This window comes from Balaenoptera borealis (genome assembly GCF_965194805.1).
Source record: "Balaenoptera borealis genome assembly, chromosome: 8".
Taxonomy (NCBI): Eukaryota; Metazoa; Chordata; class Mammalia; order Artiodactyla; family Balaenopteridae; genus Balaenoptera; species Balaenoptera borealis.
Window position 1 is genome coordinate 30,445,720 of NC_138865.1, and position 22,650 is coordinate 30,468,369.

Genomic DNA, 22,650 nt, shown 5'->3' on the forward strand with positions numbered 1-22,650 from the left:
AATAGGAAGGTCTCTTTGTACCTGCAAATACAATACCATGCCTGTCCTGTTATCTCTCCAGTAAATAGTGCATTACCTCTTAGTTCATGTTAAAAGTGATTGTTTCTTGTTCGGTACACCAGAAGGAGATACTAACGGCATTTCCTCTTTTCTGGGAATAGGACAGTAAGAAACGGGGTGGGATTCACCTAATGTGTGTATGTCGTGAAAGTGAAGGCTATTAGCCGTGGCTAAGTTCTTGGAGGATAACTTTTATTAACAGTAGTTTGATGCTAGGTTACATAAGAGGCAAAGTTGGTTAGGCTTCAAGCAGCCTTGCTTTCAGGGTTTTTCAAATCCCTAGGCTCACTGGAGGAAGATGGCTCATTTTGGGGAGAAATGATCTGTGAGGTAATAGGGTGCTACGTTCCAACTCAACATGACTCAGGCAGCTGGTGGCCATCCACGGTCAGGACTCTGAGGAAATCAGTGCATTTCAGTTGTGTATCAGGATTTTAACTAAAGTCTGGCATCTGGTTAACCAGAGTGAAGTAATTGGGATGCCAGCTTCTCCTTTCTGTGCACTCTCCTTCATGACTGCTTGGATATGAGCAGGTTGGTGCCAAAGAATCTATTATGCTGACAAATCCTAATCAGAGATAGGCTCCTGATTTTAAATTCAAATTCACTACAAGCTATTAACTTTTCTAACATAGTGTGCTTTTGATGGCCTCATTTGCATGATTTTATAAATATGCATTCCTGGCTACAATTTTATTATCTGAGGGTTATTTTATTTAACATAAGTTTTTAGAGGAGGTTTATACCTTAAGGGTGTGCAAAGATGATCAATCTACTTGCAACAGAGATATAGTGTGGTTGGACTCCGTATGACCATATGATCATTGTCATCAGGATAGTATAGCGTAGAGGTTAGGACCACTCAAGTCAAAATGCCTGGATTCGGACCCTACCTTCTCCACCCCATCTATGCTGAGTGCATGTAATTTAACTGTACAGAAGTTACTTAATCCTATAAGCCTTAACCTCATCTTTTTTAAAAGTTTTATCTTTATTTATTCTCTTAAAATATAGTTGATTTACAATGCTGTGTTAGTTTCAGGTGTACCGCAAAGTGATTCAGTTATACACATATATACATATATATATATTCTTTTTCAGATTCTTTTCCCTTATAGATTATTACAAAATATTAAATATAGTGCCCTGTGCTATACAGTAGGTCCTCGTTGTTTATCTGTTTTACATATAGTAGTGTGTATTTGTTAATCCCAAGCTCCTAATTTATCCCTCCCTCCCTTCCCCTTTGGTAACCATAAGTTTGTTTTCTATGTCTGTGGGTCTATTTCTGTTTTGTAAATAAGTTCGTTTGTATCATTGTTTTTTAGATTCCACATATAAGCGATATCATATGCTATTTCTCTTTCTCTGTCTGGCTACTTCACTTAGTGTATGATAATCTCTAGGTCCATCCATGTTGCTGCAAATGGCATAATTTCATTATTTTTTATGGCTAGTAATATTCCATTGTATATATGTACCACATCCTCTTTATCCATTCACCTGTTGATGGACATTTAGGTTGCTTCCATGTCTTCCATTTAGGTTGCTATTGTAAATAGTGCTGCAGTGAACATCGGGGTGCATGTATCTTTTTGAATTATAGTTTTCTCTAGATATATGCCCAGGACTCATACTTTAATGGAGATAATAATAGCTTTTCCCAGATAGGGTTTTTGAGAAGATTCCATTAGAATGGCACATATATCAGCCAGCTTTTGCTAGGTTATGCTACAGTTACAAATTAACCGAAAATATCAATGGCTTACAATGGCAGAGATTTATTTCTTATTCATACTCATATCCATCATCGGTTGGCTATGCCCCTGCTCTATAGTCTCTTCATTCTGAGACACACCTGAAGAAGCAGCTTCTACTGGTCTCATGACAGAGGGAGAACTCGTTGTGGCTTTAACAGGTTCTGCTTGGAAGCAGCACATGTTACTTCTATTCATATATAATTGGCCAAAGGAAGCCATGAGGCCAAGCCTAGTATCAGCGAGTGGGTACAATCATCTACCACAACACGCAATGCACACTGACTGGAGCATAGTAAAGGCTCAGTAAACAGTAGATTTTACTTTTCAGTCCTGATCAGAGAGGTAAATTGTAGTTTATGTAGGACAGAGAAGACTAATATTTATGTGTTTGTCAAATGGCTCTCTTAAGAGCAAATCGAGGTGCTGAACGCTTCCCTTTGAACTTTCCAGGGAAGGTGGTCTATGGAGAACCCATCGCAGCAGGTCTCGGCACAGATGGCACTCACTACTGGAATAGAGAATGGCCCCATGCAGCCCATCACGTTATGGGTCCACCCCTACGACCGGACCCTTCAACGCCTGACTTCCTCATGAATCTATTGGCTAAGTAATAGTTTAGTAGATGATTGTTAGATGTTTTGCCAAAAGAAGATGTTTTGCTAGTCCCAAAACTTGAGTGTTTTGAGTGTAGGAGATCTTGTCCTACCATCTGGACCTTCCATTGACCTCCCAGTCTTCTGTTCTACTTGATCTCACAGGCCCTGGGGAATCCTTCATCTGGAGACCCAAAAGCATTGGCTTAATTGTGTTATGATGTGGTGTAAAATCTCTCCTGGCCACAGAGAAATCAGATCATTTTTACTGAAATTTTCCTCTGCTCTGATTTTTTCGTTGTCTTTTCTATCTCTTGCTGCCTAGGACCAGGTCTCTTCAATATGCCCCATTTTTATCGTACAGAATAGTCTTGAATATTTTTCTATGCTGATATAACCCAGGAACCAGATGTGCTTGTTGTATAGATACAAGAGATGATGATCTAGGGCAGAGCCACTGGAGAGGTGAAAGGCAAAATCCTACCCTCTGAGCAGGTTATCCCCATGAAAGGCCATCCAAACTATTTTCAGATGCTGTTTTGGGAGACATTTTGATCATTTTTTCTTGAGAAATACACCATTCGTGGACATTCAGACATTCCCCATTCACGGATACTCAGATCCAGGTTAACAAAGAGCTTTTCACCACAGACTGTCCAAGAGTTCACTTGCCATTTCCTTTCAGGCTCCTACCTCCTTCAGCCTTCTACATCCCCGAGGTGACTCACAGGTCAAAGCACAATTCCTGTTGCTCGTGACCTCAACATCCTCAGCCAGTGTCCCACCTCTGCTCATCACAACATTGCCATGTGGCCAGGGGCTGCCTCTGTTCATGTGAATCACCCTGGTTCATCTTTGTGTAGTTCTGTACTCACAAGAAATGTTCACTTATGTTATTGCCAGTGATCCTGAATAATTGTCATCAAGTATATATAATTACCAATTTCTAGATGAGAAACTGAGCATTGGACAAACTCATAGTCATATAACCAATAGGTGATGGAGCCTAGAACCCACTTTTTCTGACCCAAGCACGATCCTTCATCATGCTTCATGTAAGAGTATTATTCTCCAAAAGTGTTTCCTGGAATAGAGACAGGCATGGGTGAAATATGTACTTGAAAAAAGCTGCTCATTCTCCATTGCAGTTTTCTGACTATCAGTTGAGAATGGGGTCCAGAGACCAGGGAAGGTTATGGTAGCTTCCTCCTGACATATTCTATCTACTCACCCCTATTGCTCTTGTGTGTTTCTCTTTTACATTGGTGATCTAGCCATAACAGGGTCTGACCACTGCACTTTTCAACACCTGCCAGAAAGCTCTTGGGAAGGATGATTTTACTAAGATTCCCAATGGAGTGAATGGTGTTGAGGACCGGATGTCAGTAACATGGGAAAAAGGCGTGGTGAGTTTCACAGGATTCAGTCTGTTTTGCCTGATTTTTCAGCCAGAATCTGGCCCATTTTAGGACCAGAGTGGCAAAAGCCTTCATAGAGAAGTTTTTTGATTGTTTTCACTAGAGTGGAAACTGGGAATACAACAGCATCACCACCACCATGCCATCCCCCAAGATAATAATGAAAAACAATTTTCTTCTCTGCATGGTTTAGAGGATGCTTTGCACCATGATGCAGACATTAGGGGATAAATTTAGATTGGGTACCTAGAGGATTATTCTTGAAATCTTTGAAATGTAATAGCACTTCGACTTGATTTCCATGTTTTTGAATCCTAGTTCCTCATGTGTCACTGATATAAATACTTGGAATGATTGAAAGGACATGAAGAATTTTTATTACGTTCATACCTCCTTTTCATATAAAAATGTAGATATCCCTTTTAAAGAACTTTTGGATATTATGTTTTAAAAACTGCTGTATGAGGTTACATAAATAATAATCCAAAATATAGAAAGATTTTTTTAAAAATTTCATGATTTAAAATTTTCTACCTGAGGATGAAGAAGAATCAAATGGCTAAATGTTCATATGTTAGCCTATCCAGCCAGCTGACAAGTGTAGTTGTAAAGATCAGCAGTGGAGACTTGCCTGGTAAGACCTGAGGTCCCCATTGTCATGCCATTCTCACCCATCTCTCAGAACCCCTCCCTTCAATGGCACATTAATCACATCTCACACCTCAGAATCCCTTACACATACCCCTCACTTCTAGCTCTAATATTTTACCAGGTCTTGTCAATTTTATTTCCAAAATGCCTCCTTATTTCCACCATCATGTCCACCATTCTACTTTGAGTCCCATGTCTTGTTTGGACCATTGCAGTAGTCTCACAGCTGGTGCCCCTGCCTCCACTCTCTGGCTTACTACAATCTATCCCATACTCTAAGACCAGAGTTGCCTTTCAAACACCAGGGTCTGTTCATGCTACTTTCCTCTCTAAAATCCTTTAATTTTCAGCATTACTTATTGGATGATATTTGAACAGTTAATTTACATGCAAGGATCTTCAAAACATCTCTACAGCCCTATCTTCTACCAATTGTCCTCTCCACCCCCTGCTTCCTCTACCCTAATTCTAAGCATCCCAGATGACTTTTCTTCCCTTTCTCTTTGCTTAGACTTTCTTGATAACAGGCCAACCTTTCACTTTGAACTTGTGTGAATTACAATGAGTCCCTTCATTACAGCAGATTTTCATAATATATAAAGTGTATAAATGGCTTTAAAGTGATCAGATACTTCTTCATAATATACAGGAGCCTATGTTATTTTCTGAAACATTCAGATGGTTTATTTAGGGGAAAATTACTTTCAGGACATGGTTCTTAATGTTTTTATGAGATGGGGACCCTTTGATAATTAAATAAACCTTAAGGATGCTCTTGCCATGTAAATGTACATAGGGATAAATTCTCAACATTTAAAAACAAATCATTTTAGAGGGATCACATCCCACTGAAGTTTGTCCATATTAAAATCTCTTAGAGCAGACTGTCCATGACTGTTGGTTCATGTAAATTTCAGTAGCACAAAATTGAACCTCTTAGTTGATTTCTAAAAGCGTTGTCACCTGAATTATAGGTCTATCTTATTTTAACTCTATAATATTCCATATAATGTCTACATGATCATCTCATAAATCTTAGGCCCAGATTATAAATGTAGTAGGTGGTGGTAGTAAACTTTAAACAAGAATTGGAAATATTGTTACCAATATTTAGCTCTTGTCTGTGTGATTTTGGAAAGAATGGGAAAAATTAATGGGGCTGTTTTGTTAAGCTGATAGGTTTTTGAAAAATTATCTTCAGGCTTCCATATATAACCCCATTCATCCCCATCATTATCATTATGATTGTTTAAGATTTATCAGTAGTCACAGATGTGTTTGGCTTCACGATGTAAGAAATTAGATGCAGTTTTATTTGGTTCTAAGAGAGAAAATTCTTATACTTTGATGGACAGGAGATTTTTAGTGTTTTATCATTTATCAGGAAAAGAAATGTATTTTCTTCCTTGAATTGTTTTACAGCACAGTGGCAAAATGGATGAAAACTGGTTCGTGGCAGTTACCAGCACAAATGCAGCTAAAATCTTTAATCTGTATCCAAGAAAAGGAAGAATAGCTGTGGGCTCAGATGCTGGCATTGTGATTTGGGACCCAAAAGCCACAAGGTAAGTCTAAGTTTTTGTATTGGCTTCTCCATGGAGACAAAGCACTAACTTGCAAAGAAGTTTTCATTGGCCTTAATCAGCCATTTCTTATTAGGTGATTTATTTAGCCAGGCTCAGGTATTTTGAGCCTATGCACAAGATAAAGGTTTTGATGTACAAACATTCTTTTGTTTTCCTTGGCATAGAGAATGCAAAAGTTGTGTTGCTTCCCATTCCCTGGAAATGCATGTGTGTATAAAACCAGTATGAATTTCCCACTTCAGTGCTTGGCAAACACCTGAGTTCACATGGAGGAAAGGTGCAGAGCAATGAAGAAAAGGAAAGGCTTAGTTTGAAAAGGGCTGCATTGAAAACTCGAAATAATTACAGCCTTTTTGCAGCTTCCAGATAGAAAAATTCCAGCACAAAGGATGTCACTTTTAGTTAGCCAAATTTTCCAGCTGAGTTCATCTTGAGCCTGTCATTCCCAGTAGACTCCGGCTTTTTGTTTCCAATTTCCATAATTCTATGTGAGTATCGCAGGTTTGGCTGATTCCACCAATTCAGAAAAGTATTCAATAGAAGCTGAAGCTTTGTTAATTTCTCCTTATAGGATGTTGGCACAGACAACACCTGCATCCTGATTTCTGTTTTTCATAAACTCTGCAGCTGTAATGGAGAAAATCCCACATACTTTAACATTGCGTGTGTGTGTGCATGCACGCGTACGTGTGCAAACAGGGATACGATAAGACCTTCTACCTTTACTGAATAGGCATTTATTCAAAGTCTATTAAGGGTTATGTTGTAGTAAACGGACGTCTATGTAGGCATACCTTATTGCGCTTCACAGATACCATGTTTTTAACTAAGTGAGAGTTTGTGGCAAACCTGCATGGAGCAAGTCTATCAGCACCAGTTTTCCAATAGCATTTGCTCAGTTTGTGTCTCTGCATCATATTTTGGTAATTCTTGCAATACTTCAAGCTTTTTCATTATTATTACATTGGTTGTGGTGATCAGTGATCTTTGATGTTACTATTGTAATTGTTTGGGGACGAACTGAGCCCCTGTAAGACAGTGAACTTGTGTGTGCTCTCACTACTCCACCAAACGGCTGTTCCCCCGTCTCTCTCCCTCTTCTTGGGCCTGCCTGTTCCCTGAAACACAACAATATTGAAATTCGGCCAGTTAATAACCCTACAGTGGCCTCTAAGTGTTGAAGTGAAAGGAACAGTTTCACGTCTCTCACTTTAAATCAAAAGCTAGAAATGATTAAGGCAAGTTGAAAGCTGAGATAGGCTGAAAGCTAGGCCTCTTGCACCCAACAGTTAGCCAAGTTGTGAATGCAAAAGAAAAGTTATTGAAAGAAATTAAAGGTGCTACTCCAGTGAACACACAAATGATGAGAAAGTGAAACAGCCTTATTGCTGATACGGAGAAAGTTTTAGTGGTCTGGATAGAGGATCCAACCAGCCACAGCATTCCCTTAAACCAAAGCCTAATCCAGAGCTTTAACTCTCTTCCATTCTATGAAGGCTGAGAGAGGTGAGGAAACTGCAGACAACAAAGGATTTAGAATATTCTGTAAACTTAGTTGATAAAGCAGAGGCAGGGTTTGAGAGGATTACCTCCGATTTTGAAAGAAGTTCTGCTGTAGGTAAAATGCTATCAAACAGTACTGCATGCTACAGAGAATTTTTTCGTCAAAGGAAGAGTCAATCGATGCGGCAAACTTTATTGTTGTCTTATTTTAAGAAATTGCCACTGCCACCTCAATCTTCAGCAGTCACCACTCTGGTCAGTCAGCAGCCACTAACATTCAGGCAAGACCCTCCACCAGCAAAAACATTAGGACTTTGCCGAAGGCTCAGATGATGGTTAGCATTTTTTAGCAATAAAATAATTTTTCATTAAAGTATGTATATTGTTTCTTTAGACATAATGCTACTGCACACTTAATAGACACAGTATAGTATAAACATAAGTTTTATATGCCCTGGGAAACCAAAAAATTCATGTGACTTGCTCTATGATGATATTCAGTTTATTGCAGTGCTCTGGAACCAGACCTGCACTGTCTCCAAGGTGCGCCTGTGTTCTTCCAGATTCATTACTCTATGGAGCCTCCTCTTCAGCCACCCCTTCCATCCCATTTCTCACATTCTGCAGTTTTCACACTGCAAAAGATGAATGAGCATAGTGCAAAAAATGCTGACGGTGGCTTAGAGAAAATTCTTAAAGGGTTGGAGAAGCAAGATGTAAGTCAAAGAAATCCAAAGAGGGCTAGATCATTTCAACACATCCTCCCAAGTAAAGATAATATTTCTCCGTGTTTCAAAAGGACATTAAAACAAGAAAAGAAAATCAAAAAGGTCTCCAGTTTTTTAAAAGTCTCCGAGAGTCAGAGAAATAGAACCCTATGGTTCATCTGCCTCCAGCCAAACTAGATAAATATAAAATAACCTTAATAATTTTGTGTAACACTTTCTAAGGTTACAAAACATTTTTGCATTTCTCATGAGATTCTAACAAAAACCTTCTGAAGTAGGCATAAAAATTATTAATATCTCATTTTACAGATGAGAGAGTGGACGGACACTCAGAGACCTTAAATGACATGCCTGGGTTCTCCAGCTTGGCACTGATGAGCTGGGAACAGGATCTACACATCAGGCTCTTGGGCTGTGCTGGTTTTCTTTATGCTTAGCGCTTAGTTATACACAATAAGCAGACATCAATAGAGAAGACTCAGCACTAGTAATCACATGCCAGTATGTATCATTTAACTAAAAGACACATATATAAAAATGTAAATATTTAATTTTCTGATATCATTACTGTTACAAAGTGAAGGAAAGATATTATATAAGAAATAGTAGAGAACCGATGAGCGAAAGTGATAGAAACTTAAAAGCACAGAGGCTTTTTAGCTTGACCTTAAGTTAGTTATTCTTAGGCTAGAAATGAAGGAAATTAAGCAGGTAATATATAGACCTTAAAAAAGAATAAGAACTAAACATCTGGATCATTACGGGCTATTCTGAAACAACTGACTAGGAAAAGGAGGACAAAGAATGTTACAGAAATCAGTAGCTAACACTGGTGAGAGAGTGGTCTAAATTTCTATAGTCTGAAAACATGACTCAAAGAGACATAATCACAGCCTATAAATATCCTCCAAGCAACAATATATGTGGTAAGTAAAGGAAGTGAATTATTCACAACCTGGAGTTCAGGTCATTTTTCTTTGTCCAGTTGTCTAAGGAAGACAATGCTTTACACCTGAGCTGGTGTTGTCCTCAGACTTTACAACAGCAGAGGAGACTTAAGGCTGGTACTGCTGGAGATACCCAGGTGTAGGGTTAAAAAGAAGATCCACAGGGAATGGCCTTCCCATGGCTCTCCACCTTGCTAGGAATTAGACCGGACAGTTTGAGTGTTTTCATTTCTCCCTCACCTTTGAAAAGGAATACATATTTGGACAAGGAGAAAGTGCATTTATCATAGTTCATATCAAAAGAGAGAATTTGACAGAAACTGAATGCTGATCCCTTATCCAGGTCGATCTATAGCACCAGCCGTCTCTACTCTTGGCCTGCTTGTTAGGAGAAAGTTGCTCATCTGAGCTGGCTGTTCCTGGCCAAAATTTATGCTGATGACCTCAAGGAGGACCTGTCTGGTGCGAGACAATGTTTTAAGCCTTCGCTAACTGTCCGCACGTCACCCATAGCTTCCCCCTGTCTCCAGCCACTCCCCCACCTCCGTGAGGTTTGCCTCTCCTCGCCTCGCAGACTGCGTTCTCTGGAATGCCGCACGCCCACCGACCACACTGCGTCACAGCCTTTATTCACTGTCTTTCTCCCTCGTTAACATTCTTGAAGTCTAATTCCATTTTTTAAAATGAACGTGTTGTTTCAGAATAGTTTTAGATTTACAGAAAAGTTGCAAAGTTAGCACAGAGACTCCCAAATGCCCCACAGTGGGTTTCCGTTATGATTATCTTACGTTGCTCCGATACATTTGCTACAATGAATGAACCAGTTTTGATAGGTTAGTATTAACTAGAGTTCATACTTTGAGACTTTCTTAGTTTTTGCCTAATATTCTTTTTCCATTCCAGGATCTCATCCAGGACACCACATGACATTTAGTCGTCATGTTTCCTTAGGCTCCTTTGGTCTCTGAGAATTTTTCTGACTTTATTTTTTTATTTTTATTGAAGTACAGTTGATGTACAATGTTGTGTTAATTTCTTCTGTACAGCAAAGTGATTCAGTTATACACACATACATATATATATATATATATATATATATATATATATATATGTTCTTTTTTATATTCTTTTCCATTATGGTTTATCACAGGATACTGAATATAGTTCCCTGTGCTGTACAGTAGGACCTTGTTGTTTATCCATTCTGTATATAACACTTGGCATCTGCTAATCCCAGCCTCCCACTCCATCCCTCCCTCTTGACAACCACAAGTCTGTTCTGTATGTTTCTGACTTTATTTTTGATGACCTTGACAGTTTTGAGGAATTCTGGCCAGGTATTTTGCAGAATGTCTCTCTGTTTCTTTTTTTTTGTTTTGATGTTTCTCTCAATGTTAGCCTGGGGTTATGGGTTTGGGGAGGAAGACCATAGAGGCAAAGTACTATTTTCATCACAACCTTTCAAGGGTACCTACTATCAACGTGACTTCTCACTGTCGTTGTTGACCTGGATCAGCTGCACCGTTTTCTCCACTGTACAATTAGTCGTTTCTTCCCCTTTCCATATTGTACCTTTTAGAAGGAAGTCACTATGCACAGCCCACACTTAAGGAGTGGGGTATTATGCTCTAGTTTTATGTTTTAATTGATTCTACATCCCCAGAGTCTGACCCAGTTCAGCACAGAGTAGAAACACAATAAATGTTGAAGGGGTGAGTGAGAAGGATACAGGTTCCACACTGCATGGAAGATTGATGTGATTAAGACGTGGCATAAACTCTATTATATACTTGAAAGTTGCTAAGAGAGTAGATCTTAAATGTTCTAACCACAAAACAGAAATGGTAATTATGTGACATGATGGAGGTGCTTTGTCAGTAATCATTTTGCAATATGTAAGTGTGTATCAAATCAACACCTTAGGGACTTCCCTGGTGGCGCAGTGGTTAAGAGTCCACCTGCCAATGCAGGGGACACGGGTTTGAGCCCTGGTCCTGGAAGATCCCACATGCCGCGGAGCAACTAAGCCCGTGCGCCACAACTACTGAGCCTGCGCTCTAGAGCCCGCGAGCCACAACTACTGAAGCCCGCACGCCTAGAGCCCGTGCTCCGCAACAAGAGAAGCCACCGCAATGAGAAGCCCATGCACCGCAACCAAGAGTAGCCCCCGCTCTCTGCAACTAGAGAAAAAGCCTGCACGCAGCAACGAAGACCCAACACAGCCATAAATAAATAAATAAATAAATAAATTTTTTAAAAAAATCAACACGTTAAACTCACACAATGCTATATGTCAATTACAGTTCAATAAAGCTGAGGAAAAGTAAAGAAATGACATAAAGGAAAATTGGAAAAATTTTATTCAACGACAGTTATAGTGAGAGGAAAAGTAAGAAGAATAGCATTTTCTCACACTTTTAACGTATTGCAAGTTATCAATAATTGTTGAAATGAATGAAGATGAATAAAGGAGAAAAGATTCTCTAAGGAAAGAAGAAAGAACTGCTTCACGGGTCTTCTTTTCCTTGTGTCCCCTTCATTTTTTTTTTAATTCTTTTTTTCTCACGTCTTTTTTTTTAATACATATTTAATTTAATTTATTTATTTATTTATGGCTGTGTTGGGTCTTCATTTCTGTGCGAGGGCTTTCTCTAGTTGTGGCAAGCGGGGGCCACTCTTCATCGTGGTGCGCGGACCTCTCACTATCACGGCCTCTCTTGTTGCGGAGCACAGGCTCCAGACGTGCAGGCTCAGTAGTTGTGGCTCACGGGCCCAGTTGCTCCGCGGCATGTGGGATCTTCCCAGACCAGGGCTGGAACCCGTGTCCCCTGCATTGGCAGACAGATTCTCAACCACTGCGCCACCAGGGAAGCCCCTGTCCCCTTCATTTTTGAGGTTGGGGAGCAATTAGCTTTTTAAGCAGCTCTTATAATAAATAAGAGAAGAAAATGAAGTTAACAGAGGGCTATCTTCCTGGTTCTTTCATTCAGTCAGCAAGGAGCACCGCTGAGAGCCAGGCATGAGGATCAAGGTTGTACAAGAGCCAGGCCCTGCCTTTGGGAAGCTGACAGTCTATGGAGAGGAGATAAGAGATAAAGTCAAAGGGTCTCAGCCTCAGGAGGAATGTGTTAAGGGTATCACGTGGGAGGCAGAAACAAGATGCTACGGAAGCCCAGCGAGGAAAGATCATTCTTGCACTAGTGCAGTCGTTGGCATAGGACCTAGGGTCACATTAGAGAGGAGGGGAAATGAGGCTTCTGACCCTGAGAGTCAAGGCTAAACATGGAGGTGAGGTAGACTGAGGCATTGGTAGCAGGGTCTGGGTGGAGGCAGTTAAGGCCGGGGATTACAAGCAGGAAGACCAGGTTCAGGCTGTGGAAGGGAGTGGGAGGATGAGGAGGTCGCGGGCTGCCTATCTCCAGTTTTAATCTTGTTCATTACAGACACAGGCAATTTTAAAAAGAGCTTATCTAGTGAAGAAGCATCATTTAATCCAATGAACAAATCGATATATCTGTAGGTTTTTTTGTTCTTGCAAGATACTCCTTTTGATTTTACCTAATTTTAATATTAGCTAAAGGCTGGTGATGTGAAGGCTTTCTGTCTGACCACAACATTAGAGTTGGAACAGAATTTTCCTTCGAAATTTCCTGAAAGGTTTTTAGCAAAAGCAATTAATTGCCCTGCTGACTAACTAGTTAGTATGTCAAATGACAACAATGTGCATTTCACCCCAGAGCCTGAAGGGGGCGCCCACAGCCCACATTGAGCCAAGGGCCCCAACCAGACCATTCGAGCTTCTGGTTATGCAAGAAAAAGCCAGCCTTTGGAGGATGGATGCGTTTGCTAATGATGTTTGGCTTCATGAAACATAGATGTTTTCCTTTTTTTTTTTTTTAAATTCTCATTACTTATTAATGGCATGTAGAAGTATGCTTGCAACACAATCTGTAACCTTAAAAATGGACTGCATTAAAGTTGCTGAAGGAGATCAAGGGAAAGATAGGCAGTGCAGCCATGTTTCTTTTTCTTTTAAACTTATAAAAAGCCGGGTGATTCCAGGGTGAGGGATCTGACATGTGGTGCTGGATGCTGAGAGAGGATTGGGAGTGGGCGTCTGTAGAGAAGGTTTGGACACCCTGTTGAAAGGTTACCTAAGACGTTACTAGCCTGTAAAAAGTTCCTGCAAAAATCAACTGCAATAGCTCTTCTGTGTCATTGCACAATCAAAACAAACTGCATTTGGTGCATATGGAGCATTCACCTTTTTTGGAAGTAAAAAGAGTCTGCTGTATTCAGTGTGACGGCCCATTGAGCCAGTGCCTATTGCTTGTGACAGAGGTATGTGCCCTAACACATCACTACTTGGGTCAGAGCTTGAAATTTAAGGACACATTGCCTATCTAAATGTTTGGCCCATTTCTGTAGGATACCTTGGAGCTTAGAGTCAGGAGGACAAAATCAGGATTATGATTTTCATGTAGTGTCAAGACAGAATCTTGTGGTATCATGTGGTGGTAAATACAGAGACCAGTCAAATTGGCCAACTTGTTAAAAACCTTATTAGAGAAGATGGCATGTGAGTTACTTGCAAGCCTATAGCAGCAGCAATAACTCATGTTCTGGCAATTTAAGACTATCCTATGAGCTTCTGTTCTTCTGCATTCATTAAATAGCACTTAGTTACCATGGCAACTGTCCCTTTTCATTATTTGTGAGCGGTAGGGTATCTCACAGACTCTCAAGCACACAAACACACAGCTAACACACTGTGTGCACTGGAACATTTAATGAAGACTTCTAGGCTGGACTGTATTTTGCAAAGCAGGCATACTTTGCTCACAGTTATTTTCGTTTATTATTTTTAACTCAATTATGGCAGGCTTCGACCTTGAATACACCATTCTTGAAGGCATTGTGCTGTCTTTCCTGCTTAATTTCCTTCCCTTTCTCATTGAAGATAGAGATAAATGAATTTAACTATATTCAGAGAAGAGTAATGACTTGCAGCTTAATGAAAGTGCCCCTCTGAGTTCTAGAGAGGGCCTTGTGTGTGAAAAGGAGAAGAATGACTATTTCATCCTTGGCTAGTGGGGAGTGTGGGACGTGGGGAAAAAGAAGAAATAGGGAGTAAGGTGCCCTTTGGTGAATAGTGATGACTGTGGCTGATTATTACAGCTATGTTATCCGTGACTATTTCACGGAAGCTACTAAGCATTTTCCCTTGAAGTTGCACATCGTGTATCATTTAACTAACTTGTACACTATCATCTTCCTTCTCAAAAGAAGCGTTTGCACACACACATGCTAGCACGCACTCACAGGCACATAAACACAACTACCGTGTCTCTGCTTGTAAATGTTGGTCAGCCTGAAAACTCTGCTTTTAATGCCTGTTTCTAAGACTGTTTATAACTCACTCCTCTCCCAGTCCCCAAACCCACACCATCACATCATGTGGGAGGAGGGGAGAGAGACCCAGGCCTTGTACCACGTGTGTGGCTGGAAATGAAGACGATTTATGCAATGCTTTTTCACCGGGTTGTCTTGCAGACGTTCATGGGGGCAGCATGGTGTCAGGTGAAGGTTAACCAAGGCTCTGCTTTTGCACAGCTATCCGAGGACCCGTCACATAGTAGTTACCATAGATTTATAGAGTAATTTTGACAATTTTCTGGCAAATGATAGCAAAGTTTCTTGAGGAATAAATGACTTTTGCTAATCCACACAAAATCCAGCCCACCTTCTCAGCTGCTGGGGGCAGGAGCAGAACCAGAGCATAAAGAGAAAAAAGCTTTGGGGTTCAATTCCTACTCTGTCTGCCACATACTAACTGGATGTGACCTTGGGAATGTTATTTATTTTTCTGAATTTCAGTCTGTTTATTTGTAAAATAGGGATGTTGATGATGATTGACGTTTATCTGATAGCATTGTTGTGTTTAAGATAGTGTACGTAAAATGCTTGGTATAATAAATGTAATAAAAAACAAAATATCTGAAATGCGTGGTACATAATTAATGTTCAGTAGTGCCTGGCGTGCAGTAGGTGCTCAGTAGTAGTAGGTGGTCAGTGTCAGTAGATGATCAATTGATCATATAAGTGGGAGCTATTATTAACTATAATTGTGATTCAAAAGCAGTAATGACTTACTTCAGACCAAACAGGACTAAAATTATATTTCATGTAAAGCTCCATCTCTTGTGTTTCTTACACACCTGCAACTTGCAGCAAGAATGACTAAAATTAAGGAGCTTAGTGGATTCTTTAGGCTAAGATAACCTGATTAAATCAGAACTCATGTGCCCCCAGAGCTGACTCCTTTGAAAAATTATTTGCAGTGAAACAGTTTCAACAAACCACCTAAGATCCATTTTGTGACCTTCAGAAGACATTTGCTTTAAAAAAAAGTTTTGGACTATGCATGAAAAAAGCTAGCTTGCTGATTACATACGGGTGAAATTTTAACCACTATTTATTCCAGGTTGTTTATTTAAACATGTTCTTATGCAGCTGAACCTTTCAAGTGAACTAGAAATGATTTCCAAGGACTTCACTACTAATAGCTGCAATTTTCTTCAAATGATACAGGAAAAACGGCTTAGGGACAGACCACAGTAACCCATATTCTATCGTTGACAATTTGCCTTTGCCAGAGTAAGCATAGTTTATTTTAAGCATTAGGATTTGGGTAACAAATAAGCACCAAGGGGAGGTGGTTGTATGAAACGCATAGGCTTTTCTAACCTGCTATATTTTTCTTCCTACCTGACATATGTTATAAATTTTTCTGTCTTTGGCATTTGCCTGTCTTATTTACAGCTGTATCCCTAGGTACCAAAACAGTGCCAGGAATATATAGCAGCTCAATACTTATTTATTGAGTGACTAAACCAGATATTAATTGTCTCGGGCCAGTGAACAAATGTGATTTTAAAATTTTGGTTGGGCTTTGTTTATCTGCTTCGGAAACACGTCCAAGATCGAGGTTTTACATTTTTCCCTCTGAGTTGAAAAAAAAAGAATTCTGGCACTTCTTCCTTCTCCTTCCCTAAAGCAGTACTTGACAAGGATACGTTCCAGAGTCAGTGGCCAGTAACATTGCCAGACCTGGCCTGGCCATGAATGTGGCTTAAGCCAGATTGGATCCTTTTGTGGGTTAAACGACTCTGTGTTTTGGTCCCAGACTCATTTCTAATTCTGGCCAGTTATCTTAAAAACATGGGCCCTTGGTTATGGAGGGGTCAGAAGATGGAATGAAAATGGATGGAGGGAAATTTCGTATCAGTACCTGAAAAGAATCCCGGTGTCCTTATATTCTTTTTTTTTTTTTTTTTAGATTTATGTTTTTTTATTGATTAATTGATTGATTGATTGTTATGTTGGGTCTTCGTTTCTGTGCTAGGGCTTTCTCTAGTTGTGGCAAGCGGGGGCCACTCTTCATCACGGTGCGCGGGCCTCTCACTATCGCGGCCTCTCTTGTTGCGGAGCACAGGCTCCAGACGCGCAGGCTCAGTAATTGTGGCTCACGGGCCCGCAGGCTCAGTAATTGTGGCTCACGGGCCCAGCCGCCCCGCGGCATGTGGGATCTTCCCAGACCAGGGCTCGAACCCGTGTCCTCTGCATTAGCAGGCAGACTCTCAACTACTGCGCCACCAGGGAAGCCCCGTCCTTATATTCTTAAAGCACAGCAAAGAGCACGACTTCCTACAAAGGCCTTTGGAGAAAGCATCAGTTACTATGCATTGTTCTCTTTAGAGGGCGATCACAATTGGAAGTCTATTTGGAGGCAGTGAGTAATTTAGGGAAGCACAGTCTTTTCTAATGGCCTGAACAAAGCTCAAAAAACAAAACAAAAACAAAAAACCTTAATGTAAGCTAATTTACTTTTTTTTTTTTTTAAGAACAGGGGTTCTTGGGACTTCCCTGGCACTCCGGTGGTTAAGACTCCTCAATCCCAGTGCAGGGGGCACGGGTTCAATCTCTCATCGGGGAACTAAGGTCCCGCATGCTGCATGGTGCGGCCAAAAAAAAAGAAAAGGGGGCGGTTCTTAAAGTGTGGTCCCTGGACCAGTAGCATCAGCATCAGCTGGGAATGTATTAGAAATGTGAATTCTCAGGCACCTCCCAGAGCCTGCTGTCTCAGAAACTCTGGGGGTGCAGCCCAGCAACCTGTGTTTTCACAAGCCCCCCAGGGGATTCTGTTCCTCACTCAGGTTTAAGAAGCACTGGTTCTCATAGTGTGAGAGAAGACTTTGGAACTCAAAGTCCAATTAACTCCCCAAACAGAGTTCTCTGTAGCCCTGCTTGATTAGTACTAGTTTTAGGAAACTTAACTACCTAACCAAACTGTTCAGTCCTTCCTGGGATGGTTGTAATTGTTAGGATGTTCTTACTTTGGTTGCATTAAAAATTCCCTCCTTCCAGCTGCTAACATGTTTGGCCTCTGAAGCTATGAGGAATGTATCTGCATTCTCAGATAATAGTTCATTCATTCATTCAGTCAAACATTTGAAGAAAGACATTGGCTCCAATAAGTCATCCCATCACCAGATAAGCATCCTCAGATCCCTCAGTGGATCCTTAGGTCCATGATAGCAGAATCCCAATGTCCTGACCACACTTCTGCTCACCCTTCTCTTGACGCACACTTGTCCACATCCTACAAAGATGCAAGTCCCAGAACTGGATCCGATTCTGCTCGTCATAGCACGAGAGCAGGAACATGTGAGGCTGATTGGTTTTATAACTAAATGCAGAACTTTGCATTTCCTTTATGACATTTTTTTCTGCGATGTACCTTATGAAATTGCCATTTGTAGGTTAAAAATGTGAAATGTGAGCAATTGCGTGGAGTTCTAATATCTTATCACATTTATTCAGTCAATAATATAAAAACTTATATTTGGCCTTCTCTGGTGTTTATGTTAAGATAACAGGATTATGCTAAATGGTTTTTGTTTGTTTGTTTGTTTGTTTGTTTCACACTTTTAAGTCCATTTGAGCAGATAGTAATTTACAGTGTCCATAATTCTTCAAAGATGCAATATTTATTATAAACAGAAGTCACAAAGAATAATGCAGTTAACATTTGTGTATTAACCTTCCCAAGCCCATCTCCTCCCCTCCCCCAATAAATACCTTGAATCCTGGATTTGATGTTTATTACTCCCATGCATTTCTTCCTATTTGTACGATATATATATATAGGTGCATTCCCAAGCACAGTATATACACAATAAATATATTTTGTGTATTTTTGGCTTTATATGGATTATATTGTACCATATATATTATTGTGCAGCTTTCTCAATATTATGTTTATTGGCACCTAACCATGTCGAAATGTGTGTAGGTGTTTCATTCCTTTCTACTGCTGTATCGTATTCTATTTTATGAATATAGCATGATTGATTATATATCTTCCTATGCTGGTGGACATTTAGGTTGTTTCCAGTCTTTCACTGTTTCAGACAGTGTGTACATCCTTGTATACATGTGTGAGAGTTTCTATAGGACATCTGTCTAGTCCCTGATTTGTTTTACATCAAATGCTGTCCAATTTTTGCCAGTAGAAAGATATAAAATTGCTCGATTCTTTGTAAGTAAATGCAGAACTATCCATTTGTCTCTATTACCTCTTATCTTGTCCCACATTCATTTATTCAGTTATTAAGAACCATATATTGGACCCCTGCCATGTGTCAAAGACCACAGTAGGCAGCTGAAGACAAAAGTGAGGCATAATCTCACTCCTTACTTGGGTGGCAGGGGCAGGGTTAGTGGAGAGGTGGTGGCTTTTGCTTTTTGGCTGCAGTCATTGTTTTGTGAGCTGCGAGCCTGACATTCCAGGGATCCGCTGTCACTAACAGAGTGGGATGGAATGTGGAGATGGGGTGTGGGTGGTAGGAAGTGGGGTTAGACAACTTGGGCTTACGATCCCTTCCTGTCCCCTGAGGTGACACAGCAAATATCCACCTGTACACCTGGCTTTGTACCTATTTTCTTATTCTAACTGCATCCCCAATCCCTGAGATACAGAATATTAGCATCAACCAAAGACACATGAACACAGACATATAACGGATTCCTGTTCATCAGGGCCTCTGGTTACAGCCTCACATATTTTGCATAAACATACGTGTTGGCCCTGATTTCCCCACTTTATCGTGTATACACTGAGATGAAGTTTATGTGTACATATAGACGCATCTGTATACGTGTATATATATGTAGGTTCATGCAGAGTGGTGAGCTGGGGGTGCTGAGCAGGGCACCCCTGAGTCCAAGGTCAGAGCTTCCTCGCTGGGCTGCAGGGCAGCAGGCTGCGTGCTCTGTCCTCGGTGACAAGTGCGCACTTGGCATATAGGTCTCTGCAAATCTGCCAGGGCTCCTGGATCGCACTTCCCAGCACATCCTGCTGGCTGGGGGATTCTTCGGGCACCAGAGGACAGTGGACATTTTCCATTTAAAAGGTTTCCTGTGCCTGCAGAACACCTCCTCGGTGCCCTCCCAGAAGAGCGGGCTGTGCAAAGCAGAGAGAGCTGGGGGAGGAGAGTCAAGGTACATTAAGTTGATTTTGCAGCGGCAGCTGGAGTCACATTAAACCTATGGCCTAATTTCCTTTGTCTAGCTTGATTTCTTTTTGGCTGGAAGGGAAATGGATCAGTCTTGCTTTTTATGCCGAGATTATGCTGCCTGAAGGAAATTCTCCATCAGTTCCCTGTGCCTGCCTTCAGTCCTGTAATTGGGACTGGGCAGCGACCTCCCCGGCGGCCTTCTGGAGGGGGTCACACAGGCTGCCCCTCCACGCAGAGCTTGGCGTTTGTGCCAGGCCTTTCTGCAGGTTTCTCTGGCCATACTCTAACATAGACAGCTTCATTTTATTTATTTTCTTCTTTTCTGTGAAGCCGTTTGCTCCCTACCTTTTCTCTATCTCTTTTCCTATATTTGGAATGCTCTCTGTCTCTCCAAAATTTCTTAAAGGTGGTTTCTTTACATTTCTGATATAATATTTCCTTCCTGTCTCCCCTCCTCCCACCCCACCCCAATGTGATTCTGCCTGTTTTTTTTTTTTTAATCACCAAGGAGGGACATGTTTATACTTTGCTCTTGGTTCTATTCTCCTACCCAGGCATTTAAGGAAAGCTAAGAGTCTGGAGGCAGAAAAATGAAAAGGCAGTTTAGCCACACACAGAAAATAGGAGCATTTATCTGTGCGGAAGGGTTGCTGAGTTCCTCGCATGGTGGGGATGGGAGGAGAAAGTATTAACCGGTTACCTACAAATGTATTTATTGCGTGCTCACTCTGTATAAGAAATAGCGTTGCTAAGTGCTGTGAGGGACATAAATATAAGATTTAACACCTACCATCAAAGAGGCTGCATTCTGGTTGGACAGACAAGATATAAACATGGGAAAGGATAAGATAACTCTTGGAAGAGGAAAATTAGAAGCGCTCAACACATCAGTTCAAGAAGTGGGGAGGGTCTCATGTGCTTGACTCCTACCAATGAGTGGTCCAAATAATTGTCCTGAGTTGAGGTCATCAAGCCTTCACAGAAGACCGGGTTGGGCTTGGGAAAGGGCTTTGACCTAGCTGAATCCTTGGGGACGGTTCTGGATAAGTAGACGGGGGCAGTAAAGCCCTCCAGATGGAGAAGTCAGGGATAAATGAGGGAAAATGGAAAAGATAATTCAGTGGGCAATCAAGAGACCCAGGAGGCTGGGCAGAGGGGTCAAGGTGGCAGGCAGCTGGAGACAAGATTAGTCCTGGCCAAACTGCCAAGGGCTTTGAATGGTAGTTTGAGTACAGAAGATTTTTCTCTTAGGCAGCACGAGCTATTGAATGTCTTTGTGTGAGGATTTGAATTGATCTAAATCTGTACCTCCCTATTTTTACATGGCATAAGTGGAAAATGGTTATTTGTAGAGTACACGGCACTAAAGAGAAAGGGATTTGGAGACTGGGAGGAGAATATAGCAAAAGCAACTTGTCCTGGTTTGCCTGGAACCTTCCCAGTTTTCCCATAGCACTGAAAGTCTCATGTCCAGACAAATCCTCAATGACTGCTTGTCACCTGGGAGAATACTTGTGGTCAAAGGTGACTAGCCTATGAGCTCTGCCCACACCTGGTCACCCTGGGATCTCAGAGTTTCAATCTTGCATCCGGGCTCATCAGTTGGGAAACCTTGATTAAATAGTATTTTAGGGTTATGAGTGGGCAGGATGGGTTGGAGTCTGGAAGCATGGTCAGGAGGCTATTGGTGGAGTCTGGCTTGAGGGGATAAGGCCTCAAACAAGATGATGGCAAGGAAAATGGGGGGGGGAAAATTGATTTAAGACATTTTTCCCCCAGGGAGGAAAAGTTCTCCTAACAACCAGGAGAAAGATTGAAAATTGAATGAGGTAAAGGAGTCAGAAATGACTTCAAAACAACTGCAGCTTTGTTCATTTATGACCCAAGCATTTATTGAGTGCCAACTGGGTGCAAAATATCATACTCAAAGTTGAGTGAGAAATGTGTTCCCCTTATATAACTTAGGACCTAATTGGACACATTAAATAAAATTTTTTTAAAAACTCTTCAAATAACTATAATATAAGGTAAAAGGTCAGGGTGTGTGGCACAGTAGTTAAGGGGCATGGGATTCAGAGCAGAAGTGGGTCACTAGATTCAAATCTCAAATACTAGCTGCATGACCTTGGACAAGTTACCTTTTCAATTCTCAGTTTCCTCTCAGACCCACAGTAATGTAGATATGCTAATCATAGTGCCAAGCTCTGGGCCTTGTTGGAAGGAGATAATACCTTCAACATGGTGCATGGCATATGGTAAAACTTTAAGCAACATTAATATCATTATCATTATCACATACAAAGTGGTAAGACACGAGAGATTTACTACCTAGCAGGGAGGTGTCAAAGTAAATGACTTTTTTTTTTTTTTAATAATTAATTAATTTATTTATTTATTATTTTTGGCTGTGTTGGGTCTTCGTTTCTGTGCGAGGGCTTTCTCTAGTTGTGGCAAGCGGGGACCACTCTTCATCGCGGTGCGCAGGCCTCTCACTGTCGCGGCCTCTCTTGTTGCGGAGCACAGGCTCCAGACGCGCAGGCTCAGCAATTGTGGCTCACGGGCCTAGTCGCTCCGCGGCATGTGGGATCTTCCCAGACCAGGGCTCGAACCCGTGTCCCCTGCATTGGCAGGCAGGCTCTCAACCACTGCGCCACCAGGGAAGCCCTAAATGACTTTTATAAAGTGAGAACCTATAGGAAAAAAAAAAAAAAAAAAAAGCTTAGACGAATCAACAATAGTTCCAGAATTCCAGTTTGTTTTGTCAATCATAGTTTCACTCCTGTTTATGCATATCCACTTCTGCACATTTAGTTTGCGATTGGCG

General features: G+C 41.0%; 1 protein-coding gene across 1 annotated transcript in view; it reads left to right on the forward strand.

Annotated features, from left to right (window-relative positions):
• LOC309633818 (dihydropyrimidinase-like) overlaps positions 1–22,650 on the forward strand; it is a gene marked incomplete at its 5' end in the record, with an annotated part of 81,006 nt that overhangs the window by 33,537 nt on the left and 24,819 nt on the right. The window contains 4 exon segments of the mRNA XM_082403063.1: positions 2,271–2,427; positions 3,677–3,713; positions 3,715–3,819; positions 5,905–6,047. Coding sequence (XP_082259189.1) covers positions 2,271–2,427; positions 3,677–3,713; positions 3,715–3,819; positions 5,905–6,047 — 442 coding nt within the window.